Below are 18,334 nucleotides of genomic sequence, written 5' to 3' on the forward strand. Positions count from 1 at the left end.
CAAGTGAGTTCTGTGATTCCTACATGGCCCTCTAACTGTATGTGATTCTTCTCTTCAACTACACTATGGACGTCTCAAGTTCAGGGTTTATGACCACTGACCCCTTTTATAAAAAGTTTCAGATTATTTTATTTGCAGGGAATGCTGAACTCAAGAAAATGCTGCTTCCCATCATTTCTCCACTTTTCTGAAGAGCAGTCCTCTCAAACCTTCGTGATCGTGACCTTACTCGTGTCTATGGGGAAATGCTTGGATGGATCAGTAATCACCCACTGGAAGTGAAAAGTCAGGCCAACAGTTGTTTCTCCATGTGTGACCTGCTACTGCTGGTGTCAGCATTAATCAATCCAGCAAAAGTGGGAGGAAGTAAACACCACATTGGGTCCTATCATAAGTACACTGGCATGATATAAATTCTGAAAACATCGGTTGCGTGCCCAAATTTACAGCTTTCCCTCCATCCCTCCCTCCCACTCTCCTTCCTTCCCTGCTTCCCTTCCCTCCTTTGTTTCTCCCTCCCTTCCTTCCTTGTTCCTCTTTCTTCCCTCCCTCCCTTTCTTCCTCCTTCTCTTTTTCCTCCCTCCCTTTCTCCCTCCCTCCCTCCATTCCTCCCTCCCTTCAACTTTCTTCCCTCCCTCCCTTCCTTCCTTCTTTCATTGTTAACGCTGATTCTGGTACTGATAGCACATAAAATAAGCCCTCGGCTGCCAAAGTAGAAGAGAACTATAGGCTATGTGATTCCTGTTATTCATTTGTAGACATAATATACAACCTGCATTCCCTAATATGACAGTTGTAACCCTAAATGACATTACACAATTATTTATGAAATCTCTTTGCAGGAAAAAAATAGAGCAGAGAAAAAAAACACAGAACACTGTCTGTGCAATCCAGATCCTATTGTACAGCTCTCCAGGTTCTCTGGATGTTGCAGGGAATTTAAGTCAATTGGTATCATGCTGTTTATTGCAATATGGGCTATTTTACTTGTTTTACCTCAAAGGTTGGATGCCACCACTACTGATACAGACATTTTTCAGGACCACTGAAAAGCATAAATATTAATAACCCATTCAGAAAAGCAGTGATCAACTCTTTATCATAACATGAATTGCTGCAAAGAAACTCGATTTTGCAAAGTAATATTATTCTTTGCCTGTAACATGTCTTTAAAATATATACCATATTCCTTTCATGTAAACTGAGGCTGTCATTTTCTTTATTTAAACCCATTTATTAACTATATGCTCAACATTGCTTCCTGCCTCTGGTAAAAAAGATGCATCATACAAGACCATTCATTCAATGATATTTATCGAGACCCCACTGTTTCCTCATTTCATCCTTATAGAAAATATGGAAAAACAAGGTCTAGTTGAATGATCATCTTGAAGGATGCCAATCTAAGAGGTCTCTGGTAGAAGGCTACACAGTTTTTCCCTCAGTTTTGCCTTGTTCAACAATGAAATCAATACAACGGAGAATTTACTGGAAAGGCATGCTTTTTAAGGTAAGCTTTTTAAGTTAGCACATTACATAGTTGGGGAGTATCATTGATCTACTGAGGGTTGACCAAGTTTTAAAAAGATATTGATAAACTAGGATTATGGGACAAATCACTTGACAAAACTGTTTTAGCTGGAAAGGGATAATGTAAATGTAAAATCCTGCATTGTTTAAACACACACATACACACACACACACAGAATACTACTGGGGGCTGAGAAGGGAGGCATGGCTCATGGCCGCTGATATTGACAAAGGCTGCGGAGTTTTCATGAAGAAAAGCTCAGTAAGAATTAACGATGTTAATGTCATTAAGCATGAACATCAACGAAGCAGATGTGCCCAGAGTGGCAGAATGAGGATGCTGTGCAGCCTATATCCCACTTCTCAGAATGATATTGGCAAAGAGCTGAATATGGTTAATAGAGTGAGGGGAAGACATCAAATTATCTTTAGTCAAAGAACTATTCTCAGCAATAGGGAGCAGATTTATTCTTCATACTTTCAGAAGACAGCATTAGCTAACTATGTAGGAGTTTTAGGAAGGCTTATTTCAATTCAATATATGGCAAAAGTTCTATCAATTAGAACTTTTCCAGTGATGACGGGGCTGCCTCACAAAGTGGGGGCTACCTTTCCAGTGACAAGTTTAAGCAGAAAATTGTGGCTGTCTATTAGGGATGTACTAGCAGGGGTGCTGCATCAAGACACAGGACTGGATATATTTTCTGGCCGCTTTCTACCCTAAAATTCTCTGCTTCTCTTTAACAGAAGCATAGAAGAATCTTCTAGCCATTAACACATATAGAGAATGCAAGTTACTGCAAATTTTTGTGATGCTGCATTAAAACCTTGTTAAGATAGAGACCCATACAGAAAGGGGGTCACATCTCACAATTGTTTACAAGAAGCCATTGTTTGCTACCTCTGATTTGTAGAGAATGAAAAGTTGGATGTGATGAGCAAAGGATTTTCGTCAAACACAATGTTTATCCATGCTACCTTAGAGGTTTAATTCTCTACTAACCTTGCATTTACATAAGGTATTAGTTATTATTAATAGAATTTGTCAAAGGACTTGAAAATTACACTGGGGCCTTTTGCGGTTCTAGAATTTTTAGAATGTGTCATGTCTGCTGGTACCCAGTTTGTAGAGAGAGCCCAGGGTGTTCATTCACACAGTGGTTAAAGAGCAGGCTGTGAAGCTAGACTGGCTGGGTTCAAATCCTGGTTCTACTTCTTACAATCTGTGACCTGTGGGTAAGCAACATAAACTCTCTGTGCCTCAATTTTCTCATTATAAAGTTGTATTAATCAGTGCTGGCTCTAACAATGATGATAATGAACTAACTATTCCATCTAAGCTAGGCAGGTAATATGCTAATGTTCCAGGTAGTTTATTTCTCCAAAAGATTTGAGACCATCCAAATTTGTGTCTAATCTGGAGTCCTAGAAACCTATGGTTTTGTGGTACCTATAACCTTGTGTAAAGTAATCTGATCAACAAGTATTTATAAAATGTTTATTATAAGGAATTAAAAACTGATGAAGGAAGGTCAGGCCTTGCCCCTACATAACCAACATACACTTTACTATAAGAGAAAATAAAGTATTTTAACATAAAAGATAATAACATATTTTGATATATGCTAACTCATAATATTTAAGAGTATTTAAGTATGGGTATCATCCATAAATCTTTCTCAAGAGCTCCAATGTTAATTAGGTTATATCAGAGATAGAAACTTCTTGTACAGTGTTTGCATTCTCAAGAACTATTCCTTTCATATCAGTGGAGAGGTATGAGTTTGGGCTTATAAGCTATAAAATAGAAATAGTTTTGTAAAACATAGCTAAATATTACGAGCTTTATTTAAAATGCAATGATTCCAAGTTACATTGAAAAAGGACAGAGTAACAGAAAACTAGAAGTTCTCTCAAAATAATAATTTCTAAAACAACCCAAACATATACCTTTATAGTTTGTAAACTACTTTGACAACTACTACTTGTGCCTCACAACAATGATGTGAGGTGGGCATTAATCTCACTTTAGGGAGAGAAAACAAGGCTCTGAGTAGCTAAGGCTTGTTCAAGGTTACAGAGGTAACAGCTATCAGAGATGGGATTTTTTTTAAAAGATTTTATTTTTCCTTTTTCTCCCCAAAGCCCCCCAGTACATAGTTGTATATTTTTAGTTGTGGGTCCTTTTAGTTGTGGCATGTGGGACACAGTCTCAGCATGGCTTGATGAGCGGTCCATGTCTGCACCCAGGATCTCAACTGGCGAAACCCTGGGCGGCTGAAGCAGAGCGCTCGAACTTAACCACTCTGCCACGGGGCCGGCCCCCAGAGATGGGATTTTTAACCCTGATCTCATTACTTCAAATCTAGAATTTTAAAAAAGCTCATCAAATTAAGTATGAAAAAATGAGATCAATACCCACATGATATAACAATTATCTGTCAGACATTCTCAGAATTTGAAAGTCAAAGTGGGTGCCCACTGTTGCTATTTCTGCCTGCCTAGAAACCATTCCTGTTTCTGGTCATGGCACTCTGATTGTCTATGGGAGGAGCTCCCTTCCGACCCCTCCGTCCATGTGGTTCAGGTGGAGCTAAAATCACCTGCAGGCATGTGACCTATGCCTGGCTAATCACATCACACACACACACACACACACATATCACACACCCACATCCACATCCACACACACACACCACCTGCAGGCATGTGACCTATGCCTAGCTAATCACATCACACCCACACCCACACCCTCACACACACACACACACTCCTTTGTGATTAGCTCAGAGCAGATAAAGGATCAAAACCAGGCTGATCTGAAACAATGGGTCTCCATCCTGGGACTTTTTGGGGAACTCTTGGAAAGATAAGCCCTCTTTCTTGTAGGTTCCAGTCGAACAGGGATTGGACTTGAAACTCCCCTCATGTAGAGAAAGCCTATTTGGGAAAAGAGCCAACCAGAGGAAAGCAGAGCCAAGACATGAAGAGCTGGAGAGTGAGACATCATACGAGCACCTGGATCCAGGTCTACCTGGATTTTGCAATGAAATGATTCAAATACATGCCTCTTTCTTCATAAGACATCTTGAGTTGGATTTTTGTTACCTGCATGCATACAGAGGAGTCCCTATTGATATATTACTTTAGTCATATACAAATGGAATTAACTGAGACAGGACCGCATAATCAGTCCCATTTCCTCTAGACATTAAAAAATCTTCCCTTTATTTTATTTTTTACGCTAGAAAAAAGAAACGCAAGAGGGAGAAGGAGAATAAGAGACTTCTCCTGCCCTTGAAAATAAATCAAGGTCAGGTTATAATAGCCAAAACTCTGACCTGAAGACCCAAGAACTGAACTGAATATAATGAGAAACATTCCAAAAATTTAATAATTGGAAAAATAGCCTGGTGTGCCTCTTTGTGAACAAGCTGCTCAATGTCAGCAAGCCTAAGGCAACACTAAATATCACAAGGTCAATTCCACTGAAATAGGGTTTTTATGTATCATCAGATTTCTTATTTATTCAGTTGAAAATAGGATCTTTTCTATCGATGTTTTTGAAGAAACCCGTGGTCTGGGTTTAATTGGAAATATTTACCTTGGTCTAGTACCAGCACGTGGAGGGAAGATGGAGCCATTGGAGCTTTCTAGCAAAATGAATGGAAGTGTCTAGGTCTGACCGGGGTCTGTCAGAACATATTCCTCGTCCTATAATCTGCCTCCTTGATGGACTTGACAGAGAATGAAAGAATCGAGACTTGTAAGATGAGTATCAAAACCTAAAAACGAACCCATCTGAGTGATTCTCCCACTTCTTCCCCTCATTCTAAGACCAATGGACAGGATGGACAGTAACGCTTCAATGTTGCCTGAAAGACACTAATCATATTGAAGTTTTCAACCCCAAAATTATCACAGGCAGAGCAGTGTATATTTTGAGAAGAGGCAATTAACTGTCCATATTAATAAACAAATTGTACAACACATCAGGTTTAAATTCCAAGTATGAAACCAACGTTTTTCACTTTTGCTTGGTATAATGCCTTGGGGAATAGTGGGCTGGCGATCCAGAGTTCCTGGCTTGAAACAGGGCACAGATCTCATCAACATGCCAAGTTATCTTTGAAGCTGGTGTGTCAGCTTGTCAACTCGACAAGCTGTCAAATTGGAAGCTCCTGATAGAAGAGCTTACTGAGTTTATTCTTAACTTTCTTATTTTGGTTATATATTGTCTGTCTGTGCTTAAGTATTAGGAGTTGCTCTTTAGATCTTCACGGAAGAAAATTTTGAAGTTATGGACAGGCTGAGCCTTTCTGAGTAGTGGCTAGGTGATGAAAATCTAAATTAAAAACTAGCCACTAACTTATGGGCATTTAAAAAAAATCTGATGTAACACAGTAGTAAGGAAACTTGTTTAGTTTTGGGGAAAAAAAATCACCTTGTAAAATGCTGTTTCTTTCAACATAGTTGTGCTACTTTCTGAAGGCTGATTCTGTAAGTTCCCCTAATGCCAGAGCAGCGGACAGGATTTCTAGGAACAAGAGGCTTTCTCTCCCAGGGAAAGTATAAAAGAATAAATTACTATCTTCTCTCTTTCCCAGAGATGGCTAAGCATTGGCCTCATCACTTTTTGGGATATCAATGCTTCTCTAGCTAAGAATTTTTGTGCTGTATATTTCAAACAAGTTCTAAATTTCATTAAAGGAAAAAATAATCCTTTCTTTCTCACTTAATGTTTTATCTTACTATGTTACAATAATATATTATTGTAAGATACCCTTTGCTCCATACTTTTGTAACCTGAATTTGCACAGAACTATTCCACATCCTCTGCTTTCCCTGGCTTTGTCATCATTGCATGGATCCCTTCTCCATCATGATAGATGCTCCTTGGCAGGCTTCATATTTATACAATTAAATTAATAACGAGGAAAATTCTAATTCCATTCTCAACATACACTGTAAGCACAGATAACACTGGAACAAAAAGATGGTCTTTATAGAACGCTACAACCATCTGACCACTGACTTTTCTAATAATACCTTTGTTATTAATTGGCCCCCTGATGAAATCAGCAACCTTTGAGTTAGTGACTGACAGGTGATATATCTGAATTGATGGTCATCTCATCTACATACATATATATATGTACATCTATAAACAGTGATTTACAGTTTAGAATACACTTTCACATAAATTATCTTATCTGATACACACAAACCTGAAAGGCAGGCTTTATCCACATTTTAAAGACAAGGAAACTGAAGTTCAGAGAAACTGCATGACTTGGTACGGGTCACACAGCCAGAAAGAAACCAAATCAGAACTCCAACTGAAGAAGCCACTAACAGCATTCACTCTTTGGAGAAATCCCACAGGCAAGAACTTCTCTGTATATGCAGTAAACCCCACATCTCCCTACAGAGCTTTTCAGAAACATGGGAGAAGGGCGGAGTTCTACCAAGACATGCAGGGAGGGTCCCCACTAAAAGGATCAATGAATAAACACTGCAGTTTTGCATTTAAAGGGTTTTATGCTGATAACCATGAGCTGACTCACCAAGTTTCCACTAAACTACTAGTGATTTTATCCTCGTTCCGCTTGCTGTGCCTATATAAGTGTCATCTACTGTAGCATATGGGAAATTAGTATTTGTTGAACCAGTATCATTTTAAAACAGAGGCAGCCCAGAGGGTAACAGGAGCCACAGAGGAACCAGGATATGGTCAGGCAGACAGAGCATGGGGCCAGGCTTGCCATAGACCAGCCATGAGGCAAAGCACTCACTCCCCTGGCCTTCCTTGAGCATCGAATGGGCTGTTGTGAGGATTAAACAAGATTCTGCACATGGCACCCCCGGCACGGATCTGGCCATGGCAGGGCTTCTATAGGGCTCAGTTCCCATATGTCTTCCTTTAACAATATCAAAAGAACGAACATTTGTAGAACTAATATAATACATAAAATGCTTTCAAATAAAGAAGTAATTGACCTAGTCATACTGATGAAGTAAAACTGAGAAATACGAGACTTTCAACCGAAATAAGTTCAACTGAATCAACTTTCTAATGATTTAGAAGCAATTTAGACAAAGCTTTCATATTGCCCCCGGCAAGTTCTGGTTTGGTTTCTTCCAGGCTGTGTGACCTGCACCAAGTCAAGTGGTTTCTCAGTTTCCTTGTCTTTAAATGTGGAGACTGCCTGCTTCTCAGGTTCCTGTGCATCAGATAAGGTAACTGCCCCAGGCAATACTGATATTTTTATTAAGATGGGAGCATTTAAAACACAAGGACTTCTACATTATGGATTTCCCTCATTAATATTGAGGTAAAGTTTGCACAAAGATATGTATTTCTCTTGCTGTTGGGAGTCTTTGTTATTTTGTGAAAACAGAAGTATTATTTCATTTTTCCATAAGTATTTTCTGTTTGGAGAATGTGGTCCTGTGACTGAACCAAAGTGGGGTTCACCTCTGGGCGAGTTAAATGACAGGCGGTAGTTGTCTCAAAAAGTAAAGTATATTTGCAGCAAATAGGAGACCATGTGGAATCATTTCCAAAGTCATGGCCTCCTTAAACAAAGGGAAAGAGGGACATTTATTTCGGATGGGGAATGAATATTCCAAGGGGAGAGGTGGGTATTTGCTTGTGCAGGCTCAGTCGGAAAACATGCTTCCACGTACACTGCAGGTTACATAATAAGGCCTAAGCTCCTCCTGGAGAGACCTTAGTATCAAAAATAAGGCAAAGGTCAGAGGCACAGCTCCTGTGGTGAGGCTTGGCCTGGTTCAGGGTGGCTGGTGATTGCATCTCCTTAATATAACAAAAGGAAGAAAACAATTTGGAAAAATAGTTAAATGCTTCTAAATCCACCTTGAGTTCCTTGGGGTAACCAGTCAGTGACAGTCCTTAAACTTTATTAATTCCATTACTCTCTCTTAGTGTTCATTTTAAGAGTACTTGGACTTCTCCTAAATATCATTCAAGAAAATTTCTAAAGATTGTGGTTAGGCTCTAAATCCTGGAAGTATTTTTCCTCCTTCTGATATACTTCCCATATTCTCATTTACTATCTCTTCTCTACAGAACTCAGGTTTAAAAGCTGATCTGCCATGTGCTACACGCACATGAATAGTTGTGTAGGATGCCTTGTTTGTGCTAAAATGAGATAACAGATGTGAAAGTCCTTTGAAAATTTAAAAGCTTTATATGCATTCAGGTATTATGCCACAAATGCAAATGCCACATTTATTTATTAGGGGTACGGAAATATGGGAGCATTTCAGAACTTCAGAGCAAAGGAGTCCAATTTAGAATTATAGGCTGGAAAAGCTATTTTCAGCATGATAAGAAGCCTATTGTTTAGATGCGTTTATATCATTACATTCTGTGGTTTAAAAAATGTTATTAGCATTGAACTCAATTTTGTCTCTCACATATTCATTTAAGACAATTTGATGCCAGAATATTGCTTATATCAGAATAAAAGGAAACAGCCACAATATTTAACATCCTCTGTATTCCAAGACAGGTATTTTTAATATTGGTTCAAATTAAAAACAAGTAATTAAACACCAACCTCACTGCTACTTTTAAAAAATATTTGCCAACAAACAAACGTAATGGGTAGAATGGACATTAAATTTATCTCAGTTGAACTCTAAGCACTGGTTTTTCCAAGTTAAGCAAAGCACTTCCAAACGTCTGTTGAGCAGACTTGAAGACGGCAACACTCCTTTGAATTACTGCAACCACCAAGAACTTAAGGTTTCTGGCCCACAGCTAGAATTCCAAATCACTCTGGTGGGGGCTCTGCTAAATGTGAAAAAGTAGAGGGGTGTCTGAGAACACGGATCTGCCCTGGTGATTTTCGCTTAACTGCATTTTCCCTTCTTTTAATAAGTAAGAGTCTGAAGACGGACGTCGGTGGCTTAATGAGAAACAGACTGCTGGGCGAGCATTAGCCAAGCTACAGTAAGCCCCTTGGGAGAAACCCCTTGGGAAAGAACCTCAGGGACTGAGCTCCTGGTTGGAAGGAGGTGTGACCAGTTGCTCGCTTTTAGGAATTTTAATTGTTCATTCAAGTTTTTAGGAAGACTCAACTTCATTGGCTGAGCACATAACTTCGGGGAAGAATGTGGTCTAGAGAGAGAATGACAGGTTGTTAAAAAAGCAAACAGATTTTAAAAATTATTGCAGCATATGACCAAAAAAATGAAGAATAAGAAAAACAACTGACTGGTGGAAAAATCACATAAATAAAACCGTTCCAAAACAAAATCACTGAGTATTTCATATTTTGACAGGTTAAAGCTTTGAAATGGCACTATTTTTAAAAGGTGTGCATTCATTTCTCTACTATCTTTGGCATTTCTAGACTAGGAAACATTCTCAAGACAAACAAATAAAAAACTGCAATTAATACAACCTAGAGTTGCAATCCCAGACTGGCTTTTTCTTATTGATTAGATTCCTGTAGTGCCGTCTCCTATTTTCTCTGCAGCAAAAGCGCTGTATTGAGCAGCAGGATTTTAGAAAGCTTCTAATAAGCTCCCGGTTGCTGATGGAGGCGTATGTCCACATCAGTCACTGGATCATAGTGAACAGCACAGGTAAGTTATCACATTCACGCATACCCTCCATTGCTCACCACATCCCATCTCCCTGTTTATCTCACTTTTTCTGCTTTTGGGCCTTTCTCACCTGGCCAGATACAAGGTCATTCCATTTTCTCAAGGGTGAGACAATTCCTGAAAGGGATGCATTTTGATAGGAGTGACAGAAAAAAGATTCAGGCTATTCAAGAGGTACTACTGCCCCTAGCTTTTGAATCTCAACGAGAAAGTAAGAGAGCAATCTTGCCAGAGTACCTCTGAGGCTTCATACACAGGCAGTGGAGTAATTAATTTCCTCTTTGAAAAACCTGTACTATGTGGAGAAATTTCGTAAATTATATGAGCAGCTCAGATAGGTGATTCTGTTCTTGAAGTTGGCACAGTTGATAACACCTAATGCTCATTAACAAACTCCTCCCTTACCCAGCGAAGAGCAGGGTTCAGAAAAGACCCAGTTTGTATTAATATATAAAGACAAATGGCTCAAGGGTAAAACAAACCACATCTCTGAAATGCCGTCACTAGAGAAATTTAACTACGTATGTGATCCACCCATGCTAACAAACAGCAGAAATACATGAACGGTGTGGGGAAAAAGCTTTCAGCCTCTTTATTTAAAAGAACGTCAGTGAAAACAGTAATAAGGATTAAGACACAATACTTAACAAGAGAGAAAGGGAAAATTATTCTTTTCTTGTCTCTCCTACATTTTTCATCTCCCTTGAATAAAATGTTCTCCATAATCCCAACATTGCCATTCCCTGTGCAAAGAACACTGAGAACCATTTAATACTGAAGGAGCTGAAAGGAGACGCAGTATCCTAGAACCTCTCTCTCCAGGGCATTTGCAGGCAGAACAGCCATGGTTTCCAGAACATTCTCTTCACATTTTTCTTTCGTGAGCAGCAGCACAGAATGTTTACCAAAGGCTTTTAAAAACAGAATCTCACCAAACAGTTGAGAAAAATATTTAACAACCAAGGCAAAGCAATTACAGTCGAATTTTCACCTCGAGATTCTCATCTTAGGTGTGGGAGGCAGAGAGAAGCCTCTTAACACGTCAGTCTGAACCTAGAATGAGGATGAAAAGAGTTGATTCTGCCAATAGTTGTCAACAAATCCATATCTTTGAATCTCAGGGTAAAACTGCAGAGCTGGCTGCCCATCTGAATGTGCTTTAAGAATAGTGCTACTGTTTGGTTAAGGCTGGATCAAGTTTCTGAGCAGTGATCAGAGGACAGGCTAGACATCTATCTGATGTCTCTCTGCGGACAGGGCAGACATGGACATCTAGACCAAAATCATGGAGAGGTCTGAGCATGACAGATCTCTCTTTTCAGTTATTTGTGTCAGGCAGCATCACCATTTTCAATTAGTCGAGGTGACAATATGAAATGATGCAGCTCATCCCAGTAGTACAATTCTATACAAATGTGTCAACTCGGGAGGAAATTAACAACTTGAGGAGTTAATACTTCCTCCCGACTTCTGCCCTGTCATCCAACCAATTCATAAAATTTACATTTTATAATCTAGACTTTTATTATTCATTTTCATTATGATTTGATTCTTACACAGTATTATTCCCTTTAGGGCAAAGACTTTCTGGTTGCAATGAGATCAGACATAATTTCTTCAGTAAGGATGGATAACAAGGATCTGTGTATACATTCCATTCCCAGAAAAGTCTGTTTCAGTTTAGTTCAAGTGAGTAGGGAACGAAAGCCAAGGCATAAAATAGTAAAATTTCAGTTAGGTGTGGACAACAGGCATTCATTGTAAGCTACTGTTCAATATTAGAATGCATTACTTGACATGGGTGAAAGGTAAAAATATCACAGAGGCTCTTAACACCTTACCTGGGCCATCTGCCTCTCCAGTTTTGATCGGGGAATATCCTCAAAGTAGTTTTCATTTCTTCTCCTCCTCGCATCGCCCTGCATGATAATGTGAGGAACGTCTAGGGAGCCACCAGTGGTGTAAGTGCTTTGGCTAAGTGATGGAGACAACTGAGGAGGAGTGTGATTACCACTGGGTTCCTGAATGGAAATACATCATGAAATAAATACCATGTTCTTGTGGCTAACCTTTGGTTTCAAAATTGTGAAATACTGACAAGACAAACTGTGGGGGTGGGGTGTCATTTTTGAATCAACTGCCAAGGAATGGATGACATTCCACCATTTTATTAATGGCATGATCTAGTCAATACTTTTTCTCCAAAGTATTTCAGGTCAAAGGTTTAAAGTACAAAGAATCAGGCTGTTTTCTTAAACCAGCACTATGGATGATCTCAAGAGAGAGGCACACATATGCTGGGCATCCCTGACACCATCACGTGTGCTTCTAAGGGAAGGAACTGAGTCTTCATGGGACAGAATGTCCTCACCATGGTAGATGCCATGATGAGAAAGGTAAAATGGGAACCAATGGGTCTTGACAGTCCACCAAAGAGTGGTCTGACAATCAGGCAGGGAAGAGGACACAGTGAGGACACAGAATGTCACATGTACAGATAGAGCAATGCCTATAACGACAGAGGATGCTTTTCAACAGCAAAAATGACTCAAGCTGAGGGAAGCTGGTCAGAAGTAAGACAAGGGGTGGCAGAGAGCTGGGCTCTAGTGTTCGCAAGGAAGAGGAGGACTGGGTCATGCCGACTCTCCAGGCCACTTCTCTCTGGATGCTCTGGACCTCCCTCGACAGATTAAGGTCCTGCGCTTTCTCTTAGGAATCTCTGTCTTTGATCATTCTGTTGTTCCCCTAAATCTCTTCCAGGGAGCCAGGGCGAGAGGTTCATAAGGAGAAGGGGAGTAGAATAAGTAGCAGAAAATTACTCCTCTAAGGAGTCTTTTTAGGATGGTTACACTGATGCTGCCTATGTCTCCCTCCCCTGTTGTAAAGCAAAATGAAGGCAAGACAACAATCCTGTTCTAGGCTCACTTCCCCTAAATTTACTTGAAGCTCCTCTTATTGATGGGAAAAAAAACAGGTCCTATTTCTACTTTCACTGCTCCCAAAGCCCAACTAGCCTCCAAATATCCCAGTGTATCCCAGTTCCCCCAGTAAGCAATTTTCCTCATGGCTCCCTCCTGCGACCAATTCTCTTGCATTCCCTGAAATCTTTGTGTATTTTCTTGTCCTTTAAAATGGAATCAGACTCAAAGTCTTATTTTTGGGCCTCTCCGGCCCAACCCTCTTCTTGTATGGACAGGAGTGATGCTGTCTGCTCAAGTTCACTGATAAGAGTGAAGTTCACATTCTACTGCATGTCATCGCTGGTGGTTACTTCAAAGTACCATGCTTGTGTTCATTTATTATCACTACCTTTTCTGACACTTGCAGAAAGGGAACCAGAAGCAAGCAAGTGCAGGGCTAAATAGAACAGAGTTGGATCTCTCCAACTGGTCAGGGAGATTCCAGCTTTACGATAAATTTTCGAAAAGTTCTTATGGGCCCCATGAAATCCAGTGACTGCCAGCTACTCCTTCCTGCCGCCATTTTGCCTGGTAATCATCTCTCTTGTTTTCTCTTTCTCTCTGCTCTTTCCTCCCTGCCCTCCTTCCCCTTACACTATATTTCCCTCTTCCTTTGGGCTTTCTCCCTAGTTTGTCTGCCCCATAATTCTAAAACATAGCTGACATAGTTTATTAAATAAACTTCTAGATTCTCTATTCTTAATTTTGAAGTGGGTAAAGCTGAATAATATTTACTTTGAAAACAGAAGACCCTGAGGTTAATTTCAAATTGATCTTTACTTAACTGTGGTCCTTGGTCGATTTTCTTTCTGTGGGTTTGAGGAGTTTGACAGAAAACTCATTTCCTCTCTCCTGGTGTAGATGGGAGTGTGGGATGGGAGTAGCGGGAGTGGTTCCTTAAAGGTGATGGTCTGTCAGATGTGTATCTAAATCTCAAAAATATGTATTTAACCAATCGAGAAAAATAAATCTTATCTTATAAAACCCAATCAAAAGTGAGATTGTTTTTTATACAGATAAGGTAAGCTCCATGGAAAACAGCCTGTACTTCCTGATCCATTGCTTCAGCCATTTTATTTTATTGCACAAAATAATTTTGAGGATAAGAGTGGGGAACAACCCCTGTGAACACACTAGGCACTTACCCTGAGGGTGATGGACCGAGGCGGCTTCTGTGGTGGATCGTCGTGCAGCCTGTCTCCCAGAGATGCCAAAATACGTTTCCTGTGGCCAATCAAACTGATTTTTAAAACCTGAAATGACATATATTTGGGTTAAATGTTTCATTTGAGAAAAATAATTTTTTTTTCTGCTGAGAAAGATTAGCCCTCAGTTAACAGCTGTTGCCAATCTTCCTCTTTTTTTGCTTGAGGAAGATTAGCCCTGAGCTAATACCTGTGCCAATCTTCCTCCACTGTACATGTGGGTTGCTGCCACACCATGGCTGACGACTGGTGTAGGTCTGTGCCTGGGATCTGAACCCATGAACACAGGCTGCTGAAGCAGAGCACACAGAACTTAACCACTACACCATGGGGCTGGCCCCTGAGAAAAATAATTTTTATACATCCTAAAAGATGAAGGAGTGAAAAGAGATCTGTGCAAAGTTACCGCTGAACCGTGAGAGATGTGGTATGAAATCAGTGTGACCCCTCGAGTCCAGAAAGATGGGAATAGCCTGGAGAAAGGCTAGAGTGGCTGAGTAGTGGGAGCAGAAAGAGAAAGAGAGACAGTGTTCCCTTTACTCATGCGGCCCTAGAGTCCCATTCTCTACTCAGCAGCCACAAGACATTTCAAAAGGATCAGTCAAGTCTTACCCCTGACCAGTTGAAAACTCTCCAATAGCTTCCTATTGCTCTTAGAATAAATCGGAGTTCTGACCTGGCCTCAAGGCCCAACCGGGCTGGTTGTTCTGTCTTTCTGTGTGTCCCTGCCTCTCTCCCCTCCATTCAGGATGCTCACTCACACAAGTCTTCTCTATTCCTTGAACATTCCATGCTCATTCTTGCCTTGTGGCCTCTATGCCTCTTCATTCATCTGCCTGGAATGCTCCCTGCAAAATCTTCAAATGACACCTTCTCATCGTTCCGATATGGCTCAAGTGGTGTCTTCTCACAAAAGCCTTCCCCCACCTCCTCACTGAAAGAACTGTGCCCTCAACCCCCGTCACGCTCTACCCTGTGAGCCTCTTTTTATCATGCTCTGAAGTAACTTTATTTCCAGGTGTAGTGTTTGTGTACCCCTCTCCCCCAGGGCAGCTTCCCTAGAGCGAGGCCCCTGGTATATCTTTATCACTATTATTTCCCAAATGCCTAAAGCAATGCTTGAAATAATAGGGGTTCAATGAATATGAAAGAACAAATGTTAATCTAGATAAAAGTTGCAAACAAGGGTTAGAATCAAGTGCTGCCTACTTGGAGGAGACTCAGAGTCTCCCAGGCTGGGATTTTGAGTCCGACAGTACTGCAAAGGGCACACTGTAGAAGAGATGACACAGAGAACCAAGACTTGCAAAGAGCCTCAGTCCCCACCCCTTCAGGAGCTTTCCAAATGCTACCCCTCCTTTTCAATCCTCCCAACACTCCTTTCTGGAAGGGGTGCTTCTTGCTTTACAGATGAAGAGACTGAGGTTCAGAGAGGCCAAATTGCCTATCCAAGAGCTAGTATGTGGTGGCTCTGGGATTTCAATCAGGTATACCATTTCCAAAGCTTGTTCTACTCCAAGGGAAACTGCAAAGTTTGAGCATAACTCCAAATATTACTGACTTTTTTTTTTTTTTTTTAAGATTTTATTTTTTCCTTTTTCTCCCCAAAGCCCCCCGGTACATTGTTGTGTATTCTTCGTTGTGGGTTCTTCTAGTTGTGGCATGTGGGACACTGCCTCAGCGTGGTCTGATGAGCAGTGCCATGTCCGCGCCCAGGATTTGAACTGACGAAACACTGGGCCACCTGCAGCGGAGTGCGCGAACTTAACCACTCGGCCACGGGGCCAGCCCCCAAATATTACTGACTTTTTAAAACAACATATTATAAATCCATTCTTAAAAAATGTATTTATCCCTTCCCTGCCCATGTGTAGTTCCAGGATATAACCACTCTTGTTGAGTAATTAGTTCCCAAAGTATACTAGCCGTTGTGTAAATGATTTTTGTTAAAAGTCTTTCTTTCCAAGTTTTAAGAGGGGGCATTTCTTTGGCACTCATCTCATGCCACCTTGAATTTTTTTTGCCTATTTATCAGTTAGCCTATTGGGCTTTCTGCCTAAATTGATTTAGATTTTAAACTAGCATTATGCTTTACGCCTTTTATATCCACTCTCTGACCCATGTCTGTCGATGACTGGATGGTAAATGTTAATCAACGTGAATGTCCACATGCACCACGCTCCTATGATGTATAAACCCTCCCCTGCCCAAGCTGAAGCATCCTCATCTTTGCAGTTTGTTTTCAGAAAGCAGCTCTCTGTGCCGCTGATCATTTTGGTTGACTTTCTCTGAAACTTCTCCTACCCTAGCACAACTGCTTAAGGTTCGTTGAACAAACTGCTCACCGGAGTCCAGATGTAAGTGAACCAGGGCTTTACATTCGAGCAGGATACTGTTTTCTTCTTTTAGTTCTCCTTTGAAAAGGCCCTTTCTAAGCACACTTGATTTTTGGCTTGCCTTTTCGCTACAGTAGGAATAACTAGGGACCAAAATATATACTGACTGTAAAATCTCTTAATTTTGTTACAGCTGATAGTTCAAAGCCCGTTAATCTAAGAAGGATGGTTTGAATTATTTCTCCCTAAACTCCTTATCTTACAGTTGTCCATGCAGAAGGCTGTCTGCCATCCTTCTGCCCACTCATATAGCCCTGTGTTATCTTTCTGCATTTATATGAGCCAGCTTGGCATTTCACTACCTGGAGGAGCTTGGGTAGTTTTGCCAATCTGGAATTTCGCCATATACTCCTTCATTCAGATGATTTATAAATATGCCAAATAAGCGTGATCCCAGTGCTGATTACTTGCAGGCAACATTGTTTATATGATCCAGAGAAATGCCCTTAAATTCCTGTATGATTTCTCTTTTTTTTATGAGGAAGATTGGCCCTGAGCTAACATCTGTTGCCGTTCTTCCTCTTTTTGTTTTGAGGAAGATTGTTGCTGAGCTAACATCTATGCCAATTTTCCTCTATTTTATGTTGGATGCGGCCACAGCATGGTTGACAAGTGGCAGTAGGTCTGCACCTGGGATCTGAACATGCAAACCCTGGGTCGCCAAAGCAGGGCGTGCAAACTTAACCACTATGCCACCAGGCCAGCTCCCTATTTCTCTTTTTTGAAGGCATCAAGATCAAACAATTCCCTCATTGCAGAAAAATATAGCATTAACCTTTTCAAGTGTATTTTACAAGTCAAAAAGCACTATATTTTATTTCCTTTCATTCTCATTCTCAATTACTTTGCCAAAGGCTTCTATCAGACATAAATTGCTCCTGTGAAATCCCTACTGCCTTCAGGGATTGTAGGTAACCGGACCTGATGCTGATGGTGCTACCTTAGGCCCCTGAGTCCTGCTAAGAAATGTTTTTATAGTAATAAAGACATTCAAAATTATATTGACAAATAACTGCGGTAAAACTGAGCTGGTGTAACCTCCATTGCTGCTTTTGGTTTACTCTACCACGAGTCAACTTTGGGTGAGTTACCTGACTTCTCTGATCTCCAGTTTTCTCACCTGTAAAGTGAGGAAGTTAATGCCAGTCTCAAATGTTGTTGGGAGGATGAAAAGTGAAGTTGTGAGAATACCAGCGGAATGCCTGGCACATAGGCAATGCATCCTTCACGGTGTGCTTATCTCAGCTAATGGGCGCTAAGGATGCACGGAAATCCTGACCCAGAGAAACAAGGTCATAAAGTTCATCATGTCAAACAAATATGCTGGTGCTTTGCTTGAAGAGATTTGGCTAAACTTGGAAAAGCCCTCATTGAAGTGACAGGGAGTGGGAGGAACGGGTCTGGTTTCTAGCTATTAGTTTAATACTAGACCAAATCTAAAAGAACGTATGTTATTCTCCCATGCACACCATTACATCTCCAATTAAAGGAGGCTAGCTGAGGAATTCCTCTACCCTGGAGCTTCAGTACTGCCTCCTCCACAGAACTACCCAGAAAAGAGTGCATAGATAGATAATGTACAAATTAACACAGAGTGATGATT

The 18,334-nt window shown here is 40.6% G+C and overlaps 1 protein-coding gene across 49 annotated transcripts in view; it reads right to left on the reverse strand.

Annotated features, from left to right (window-relative positions):
• Positions 1–18,334, reverse strand: part of ANKS1B (ankyrin repeat and sterile alpha motif domain containing 1B) — a 1,029,975-nt gene that overhangs the window by 61,976 nt on the left and 949,665 nt on the right. For 37 of the 49 annotated variants that reach the window (XR_011534653.1, XR_011534657.1, XR_011534652.1 and 34 more), the window contains 2 exons: positions 14,276–14,383; positions 12,012–12,191 (listed from right to left, as the gene is read on the reverse strand). Coding sequence is in view for 38 of the 49 variants with exons in the window: in XM_070599947.1 (XP_070456048.1) it covers positions 12,012–12,191; positions 14,276–14,383 (288 nt within the window). In the remaining 11 variants the exon portion in view is untranslated. Of the gene's footprint in view, positions 1–10,739; positions 11,224–12,011; positions 12,192–14,275; positions 14,384–18,334 lie in introns of those variants that run through there. The other 12 variants (XM_070599944.1, XM_070599950.1, XM_070599942.1 and 9 more) reach the window with 3 other exon arrangements.

The sequence above is a fragment of the Equus przewalskii genome, chromosome 29 (assembly GCF_037783145.1).
Source record: "Equus przewalskii isolate Varuska chromosome 29, EquPr2, whole genome shotgun sequence".
Classification (NCBI taxonomy): domain Eukaryota; kingdom Metazoa; phylum Chordata; class Mammalia; order Perissodactyla; family Equidae; genus Equus; species Equus przewalskii.